General features: G+C 45.2%; 1 protein-coding gene across 1 annotated transcript; it reads right to left on the reverse strand.

Moving 5' to 3' along the window:
• Positions 1-609: 609 nt before the first annotated feature.
• mfsd6l (major facilitator superfamily domain containing 6-like) lies at positions 610-7,218 on the reverse strand. Its single transcript, XM_032536555.1, has 2 exons — positions 6,961-7,218; positions 610-4,763 (listed from the first exon to the last, which is right to left on the reverse strand). Exon 2 carries the CDS (start codon positions 4,732-4,734, stop codon positions 2,917-2,919), a length of 1,818 nt encoding a protein of 605 aa, XP_032392446.1. The 5' UTR covers positions 4,735-4,763; positions 6,961-7,218; the 3' UTR covers positions 610-2,916.
• Positions 7,219-8,999: the final 1,781 nt, after the last annotated feature.

Genomic DNA, 8,999 nt, shown 5'->3' on the forward strand with positions numbered 1-8,999 from the left:
TGGCTTTGAAGCAAACTTTTATTTTTGGCTGCTGATTGCACTTTATATAACGCGCCGCACACACACACACACACACACACACACACCACACACACACACACACACACACACACACACACACACACACACACACACACACACACACACACACACACAACACACACACACACACACACACACACACACACACACACACACACACACACACACACACACACACACACACACACACACACACACACACACACACACACACACACACACACACACACACACACACCTCACCATCTTTGTGGGGACCAGTCATTGACATAATGCATTCCCTAGCCCCTTACCCTAACCATCAAACCTAAATGCCTAACCTTAACCCCCACCCCCACCCTAACCTAATGCTAACCCTGATCCTAAAACCTAGTCTTATTCCTCAAACAGCCCTTTAAAGTTGTGGGGACCAGCATTTTGTCCCCACAAAGCTGTCAGGACCCCATAAGTATACTGTATACCCAGTTTTTGGTCCCCACAAATGTAGTTAAACATCTCTCATACGCGGATGCGCGCGCACACACACACACACACACACACACACACGCACGCACGAGAAGAATTTCTTTTAGCAGGAACAGTTTACTCTTCACAGTAGTCAGGTCTGTAACAGGCTGAAGACTTAAATACAACATAGACATACAACAACTTTCTGGACAAAGAATATTACATTACAGCCTTTTATATTTGTATTACATGTGATCTCACTCCATAAAAGTGTAGTATGTGTAATCCACATTTGGGATTTTGAACCTAAGGCAACGCTTTCTCTTCAAACTAATGTATGTTGTGTATGTGACGGGTTACAATGGACCGTTTGACATGAGGTGTGTTCAGAAAAAAACGATTAGACCAACATTTTGTCACAAATGCGTCTGTTCACGTCAACAAAAAGAATCTGAGGCCATGTTCACGCTTGGCGTCTGTTTTCAAGTTGCCAGCTTCTGTTTTAAATTACAATCCTACGGAGTAAACCGGGTTTCAAAAACGTCCCGAGCGCTTTTTTAAACAGCGTCGAGGACTTCTTTTCTGCAGCTCGGAGCATCTTTTTAAAGTGGAAAAAAGTTAAACTTTTATGAAGAAGAAGAAAAAAAAACTATGTCAGGCGCTTTTTTTTGACAGCCGACCAATGACAAGCAGAGTAGCCAGACCTGTCGTTTTCATAACAAAAAAAAAATGGAGTCTGAGCGCAGCGAGTTATGACCGTGTGCTCCCTGTACAGGGACCTCGCTTTGTTTTATGAAACGTTAGCAGCACCAGTCTCCTGCTCCGCCGCTTTGTTTCATCTAATGCTAGCAATTCTCTCTCTCTCTCATCTAATGTTAGCACAGCTCTCTCTCTCTGTTCTTTCTCTAACTCGCTACACCGCTTTGTTTTATCTAATGTTAGCACTGCTCTCTCTTTGTTCTTTTTCTAGCTCGCTCCACCGCTTTGTTTTATCTAATGTTAGCACTGCTCTCTCTCTCTGTTCTTTCTCTAGCTTGCTCCGCCGCTTTGTTTTATCTAAGTTAGCACTGCTCTCTCTCTCTGTTTTTTCTCTAGCTCGCTCCACCGCTTTGTTTTATCTAATGTTAGCACTGCTCTCTCTCTTTGTTCTTTCTCTAGCTTGCTTTGCCGCTAACGTTAGCACTGCGCCACATGGCGTTTTAGCTAGGATACTGAAGCAGTAGTTATAGCAACAAAAGACGCTCTCGGCTGCTATTTGGAATAAAGAGAAGTCAACTTTTTCTTGACAAAAAAAAAAAGACGCCAAGTGAGAACAGCCATAGTTTGAATGTGCAGTTAAATACACATAACTGAGCTGCTTTAACCATTTCATCAGTTCACACAGCCCAAAATAAAGAACAATGAGTGACTTTAGTGGAAGATAAACAGACGGTTTGGGGTGGGGTGAAACAGGAACACAGTCTACTTTAGCCTCACCATGTGCACACAGCTTGTGTTTACATTCCCACTAAGGAGGCGTCTATCGCCACGGTGACTGAGCCGAGTCCGTCCTCTACCCGCCCATAATCCTGCTACCTTGTTTGCTTTAAGAAAAGCACGATTGCTTACGCTGAAGTACAGGTGCGAAGGCTCAGGTGCACAGAGATGGATCCTCCAGTCCATCAGTCTGTATCTGATCAAATGGGTGGGGCTGCCCCTTCTTAGTTGATTAATCGATTAATCGGTCACTTTGGTCGACAAAGACTTCTTTAGGTCAATTAGTCCCTTTCTTTTATTTCTTTTAGTTCCATGCTAAATGTTAAAGTGGTGCTGTAGCATTATTCTTTGCGGAGGAACGATTAAATCGACTAATCGACAAAATTGTGTAAGTGTTAGTTGACTAAGATTTTTTTTTAGATGACCTAAAAACGGGATGTCACAACATTAAACCCTGATGAAAGAGCTATGAGCAATCATGAGTTAAAAGTCAACACTAGAGCTGCAACGGTTAATCGATTAGTTGTCAACTATTACAGAAATCGCCAACTATCAAGTTATTTTTTCCTAAAAAAAAAAAAAAGTAATAAAAAAAGGTTTTCTAGTTTCTTCACTCCTCTGTGACAGTAAACTGAAGACTTGAGGATGTCATCTTGGACTTTGGGAAACATTTTCTGAAAATGTTATAGACCAAACTAATCGATTAATCAACAATGAAAATAATCGGTTTTTGCAGCACTTTAATTTGAATTAAAGCTGTCGAAGTAGGACATCAACTACCCGGCTTTGAGCTGCGCTACCTGACGATGAAGAGAGACATTTTTGTAACAGACCTGGTGGGAAATTTATCATCATTTTCATACCGATAGAAATGATTTGGTTTTGTAAAGATAAATGCCTTTTATCCACTGCAGTCTTTAAAGTGTCTCTGTGTCCTCTCCCACTGTGGTTTCAGTTTTCTATCCTCCGTCCACAGTTGTTATTGCTCCGGTCGTCCTCCATTGCTTTTTCGAGCCAGTCCCTCTCCTGCTCGGACTCAGAGTCGCTGGCTTCACTCGCCCCGGCCGCCAGCAGGCGAGAATAGTTGATCCGGCGCTGGCGTGGGGCTTTCCACTGGAGCAGCGGCAGACACACGCACCACGCCATCACGCCCACCGCCGCGCCTCTGAACAGCCACGTCAGCCCGAACTGCTGCACCACGAAGCCTCCGGCCAAGCTGCCGAGCCCGCTCCCCAGGTGGAGCGAAAGCGCGCCGTAGACCCGGCTCACGCTCTTCTCGGCCCCCGGCGTGGCGACTTCCGCGCACTGGACCTTCACGGCCCACCAGAGGGCGCCGCCGCTGAGGCAGCTCAACACCTGGGCGGGCAGCGCGGCCCACGGCGCCCACAGGAAGGAGTAGTAGAAGCACTGCAGCCCGAGACTCGCAGCCCCGACGACGAGCACCCGCCCGGGGCTGAGGAGCTTCGAGAGGCGGCGGGCGAGCAGCGGGAAGGCGGCCTGCGAGAGTCCAGCGAGGGCCAGAGACAGCCCCATGTGCAGCTCCCCGCTCCCGTGGTCCTGCATCTGCCACAGCAGGAAGTTGTCCACGGCCGAGGCCGCCGCACCCACCAGCAGCGTGGTGACGGCGCAGAGCGCGGCGAGGGGGGAGCCGCGCACCAGCTGCACGGCTTTGAAGAGCCCGGTGGCCCGGTCTCGCTTCTTGTTCAGGTACAATGGGAGGCAGGCGGCGGCGGGCAAAGCCAGGACCGCCAGGCTAGCGTAGCAGAGGAAATGCACGGCGCTCCTTGGCATCTGATACGCCAAGAGACAGCGTAGCCGGCTCACCAGCACACCCGCTCCCCCGACCCCACACGCCGCGCCGAGTAAACCCCACACCCGGGTGCTGCTGTAGCGCTCCGCGGCATACGCCAGGTCCAGGTACTCGTACAGGCCGTCGTCTGCCGTCCAGTCCAGAGGCGCCGACGCGCACTCCCACACCGACACGATGAGGAGCGTCAAGAAGAAGAGCTGGTGTTGAGGGTCCATCACTTTTAGGCTGCCCAGAAAACCCAAACGGCTTTCTTTGGTCTCTTCCTGCTTTTCTCCGGACCCTGAGAAGAAGCTAAAGCTGGACCTTTTATTCCTCACTGCAGCTGTGGAAGAGCCGATGGTACGGGGCGCAAGGTTTGGATCCCCGGACGCGTTCTTCTCTGACAGCCGAGGATGGGATCCATCGTCGTCATAATGCCGATTCGGTGCAGTTTTGCTCGTCGGAACGGGAGCAGATTCAGTGTCAACGACAGTCTTCGCGGGACGAGGGAGACCAGGAGTGGAAACGGGAGCCGTGGCGTTTTCAGGGCGAGTTCTAGTCGATGTCGTTGTCATCGTCGCCGGGGCAACGCTGCTCCTGAGCAGATCAGCGGCCAGACTTTGAGTTGGGCCGCTGATCAGATCCGACGCGTTACAGCCGGCGGCCCGCGTGCCAACGTGGGCGGGCGGGACCAGCAGCAGAGCCACAGCGGCCGCGGCCGAACACACCAGGGAGCCGATGATCACCATGCGCCTCTTGTTGTAGTGTTTGGAGAGCAGGCTCGCCGCGGGGCTCCAGACCAGCGATATGAGGTGCTTGGTGCCCATGACGACGCCCGTCATGGCGGGGGTCAGACCCAGCTGTCGGAAGTACAGCGTGAGGAAGGGGAGCAGGCAGCCGCGAGCGCAGCAGCACAGGAAGTGGAAGGTCCCGGCCAGAGCTAGGGAGCGCTTGATGTCGATCTGCTTGTTCCTCTTCATGGTCGGCAGCTCACGGCGTCACATTCAAACTGGCAGAGAGAGAGAGAGAGAGAGAGAGAGAGAGAGAGAGAGAGAGAGAGAGAGAGGAGAGAGAGAGAGAGAGAGAGAGAGAGAGAGAGAGAGAGAGAGATAAGGGATGGGGATTGTCAGTGAGTACATCTACAGGGCAGGCACAGCGATATTCCACGATTATTCCGAATATGACCATATTCCGAATTTGATACGGGTCATGTAAACAGAATATTACGGTTGGACATTCCAATTAAGACATTTTCCAAATACAGCATTTTCCGATTAAGACATGTGGGATGTTCCCGTATTATTCAGGTTTTAGAGCAGAGATCTTCAACAGAGTTACTGGGGGGGGGGGGGGGGCACCAACTTTTGGTTAAAGTAAAGAGATTTTTTGCTCATTTCTAGGCCTTTCTTGACAGGACAGTTGAAGTAATGAAGGGGGAGACAGAGAGGGGGGGGGGGGGGGGACAACATGCAGCAAAGGGCCGCAGGTCGGAGTTGAACCCGGGCCCGCTGCGTCGAGGAGTAAACCTCCATATACGGGCGCCCGCTCTACCATCTGAGCTATCCAGGCCCCCAACTTTTTATCAAAGTTTTCATCAAAAATGAAAATGTCTTAAGATGAATCGAACATATTATCAGCAAATATAAATCAGCCTTTTTGTGAAAAAATAAAACCGCATTGATGTTAGAATTACTGGCCCAAGTATAAGGATCCACCGTGCCACATGTATTTATGAAACCATGCCAACAATTAATAAATAGCTTGGTATCCTATGCACTAATAAAAAGGTGTGTTTAAAGGCTTTAGGCCACCCACATGTAATTGTAGGCCCAGTTTAATATGTAACTTTTATACAACATATGTAGTTGGGGGTCCCTGCTCCATTTTTCTCGTGGGGTATTAATAATTCCTAATAATATAATAATAATTCCTAATTTCTGCTTTTCTAACTCAAACATTAGGTTTAATTCATCAATCCCAACTTGGCCAAAAATCAACTAAATAAGAGAACATTTTGGCCACAACATGAACATATCATAAATAAAGAAATGACAATGTGTGTACAGGCTAGTATTGAACTAAACTAAAATGCAAAGGAATGTAAACAGACTTTTTAGAGAAAACATAATGTCTCACAAACCTTTAACAACAACCTTGGTGACTTCCCTGTTGTCAACATTGAACTACTGTAAAGGAGAACTAACTTCAGTCTAATTGAATGTAACTGAATTGCCTTGTTGCTGACAGGTGCTGTAGAAATAAAGTTGCCTTGCCTTACAGCCGCAGCCTGTCAGTCAGTGACCAGGGCATAGTAACCCCTGCTGTGCCTGCTGGTCTCAGAGGGAAATCTTTTGGAAAAATAAACCATTAAATGGCACTTTTTGGAGAGTTTTGTGCAAAGAAATGGAGAAATAGAGTCTTACATGAAATATGCAAAACTGTAGGGTTAGAGCCTTTGTAATGTTGTAGTATCAACAGGTATTAGGGCATTTAGCATTTACATTAATGTTAATTTGTCATCACTTTGTTACACATTGTGTTGTTAGTGGTTCTTTAAAATGTCCGAAAATGCGGATCAGTGTTTCCCAAAGCCCATGAAGATGTCCTCAAATGTCTCACTTTGTCCCCAACTCAAAGACATTCAGTTTACTGTCACAGAGAAGAGAAGAAAGTAGAAAACTTTCACATTTAACAAGCTGGAATCTGAGAACTTTGACTTTTTGTTTTCATGAAAGATGACGCAAAACGATAAATCGACAAAATATCAAAATAGTAAAATCGTTGACGAATCGATTAGTAATGGCAGCGTGAGAAAAACAAAGCAGCAAATCCTCATATTTCAGACGCTAGATCGGAGGATGATTTACACTTTTTCACAATATTTACTTGGAAAAATATCAATTATCAAAGTACAGTTGCAGTAACACGACGCTTTATGCACTTAAAAAAAGTGAAAGCGTGACTAGACCCTGGGGATCTTTCAGCAAATCTTAAAGCCCACACCACAACCCTCTGTAGTCTGGGTTTGTAACCCTAAAAGACGAGTAGGCTACATCTGTAATGAATCGCCCCAAAATAAAAGCCTATCCTAATATTTGCACGTGACAGGGTGCACCTGTTCCCTGCAGGATGTGGACATGTGGCGCTAGTCCACGTCACGTCATGTTTGTAAGATAATGAAATAAAAGTCAACGTTACACATTTACCTTTTTAACTTCCTCTCTCTCCCTCTCTCTCTCTCCCTCTCTCTCACTCTCTCGCTTTGAGTCCGCACAAAGTTCTTTAAACTGTTTTTACCGACCACCTTCCACCTCGTAGTCCCGCATCGCTTCCACGGTGAACCGCCGGTTCTCAGCTAGTTTTATAACCTAGTCCCCGGCCTGGGGGGGCGGGAGGGGGAGGGAGAGCAGCACACCTGGTACCGCGAGGACCACTCGTTTTCTTCGGGTCTATGGTCTACACCTGGACCCGACATGACTACAGCGCCTTCTGGCGGTGTGGGTGTGACCTCCCTTCTCCGTCTTCTTCTTCTTCTGATTTTTATTTGTCTTATTTATTTTAACCACCTTGAAATACGTTACCGCCACCTACCGGACTGCGTTGCAAAACAGGAGAGTAGCAGGAGAAAAATTAAACAAAGCAAAACTACAAAATAAATTAAATAATAAAAAAAACATTCTGTATGATGCTTACATTTTATGAACAGTGAGGGGATCATCACACTGCAATACCATCTAAAAATCTAACTATTTTGGACAAATCTCTATGAATGGAATATGCAGTATATGTCTATATATGTATATAGATAAATAGATATACATATACTGTACATATATATATCTATATCTATAGATATAGATATAGATATACACATATACAGTATATAGACCTACTGTATAAACTGTGCACATACATGTATGTATTTACATAAACTGAATATACAGTATACTGTATATACAGTACATATACAGTATATATCTACACAGAATATATGTATGTATACATATAAATATACATATATAACTATAAAAATAAAAAGTGTGTAGCAACATACCAAAGGAAAAAGAACAATGTGTATACAGTGTTCAGCTAACAATATAACAATGTAAATACAATAAGGAGTAAACCTAATATGGGCACCTGCTCTACCGACGGAGATCTTTTTTTAAATACAGTGTAAGTAGTAAGAAGTAATTGTAACTTTTCCCACCTCTTATTGCTACCTGTCCCAACTTTTTTTTAGAATGTGTAGCTCTCATGAAGTCCTAAACGAGCCAACATTTGGCAGGACAATTTCAAAATGTCTCACTTTCAACATTTGATATGTTATCTATATTCTATTGTGAATTAAATATAAGTTGATGAGATTTGTAAATTATTCCATTACTTCTTTACTCACAATTTGAACAGTGTCCCAACTTTTTGGGGGAATCGGGTTTGTACTCACCAACAGAATCAACCATCTCTCTGCTTTTCAGACCCTCAGAACATGAGCTCCCAACCGGGAAGGCTGAAAGAAAATCTGCAAGATTCACGTGCAACCCACTTCATTCTGTCACAACATGACTGGATTGCATCTGTCCATTCATAAATGTCCTCCACTGCTGCTACCTTTAGGTGCAATGATGTAAAGAAATAATGGCATGTACCATGTGAGTGAGACGGGGGTGTGACTCGTAGCAGGAAGTTCAGGAGAGCAGTCACTGTCTAACGCTGAGAACAAAGAATCAACACAACTCACTTAAGTAGAATTTTTTATTGCAATTGTGTGACACATTAAAACAATTGTTTTCATAGCTATCGCTTCAAAAATAAATAGCTTATTTTACAACATCTTTCCAAAAAGAACAAACGTAATTATTTAGTCGTCATAATCAAGTATTCAGGTTCATGCTGCTGACAGCAGATAGTTGCCATAAGCCCTGCTCTACAGATAGAGAAATTATCTTTTGAATGGTCAATCAAATATGTGATAAGGGGAAATAGAAATGAGGAATACACTCCTCTGAACACACAGACACACACTCCTTCCTTCCCCTCGATATCAGCTACAGGACAAACCTGAAATACATGTGGTCAATAACCATAACGCTTATAATTAGCGCTGTGCTACTTCTGCTATGCTATGTGTTTTCTGGATCGCTTGCTTCCCAGCATTTGATGCTTGATGGGCTTTCCACGAGCAGTTATCCCTTTGCATACACTATACTTTATCCTACAACCGCGATGGCTGAACCTGATTGGA

Source organism: Etheostoma spectabile, chromosome 15 (assembly GCF_008692095.1).
Source record: "Etheostoma spectabile isolate EspeVRDwgs_2016 chromosome 15, UIUC_Espe_1.0, whole genome shotgun sequence".
NCBI classification, from domain to species: Eukaryota; Metazoa; Chordata; class Actinopteri; order Perciformes; family Percidae; genus Etheostoma; species Etheostoma spectabile.

What these genes read in the sequence shown, in the direction of transcription:
- mfsd6l (XM_032536555.1), bottom strand. Translation starts at nt 4,734, where the DNA reads ATGAAGAGGAACAAGCAGATCGACATCAAGCGCTCCCTAGCTCTGGCC.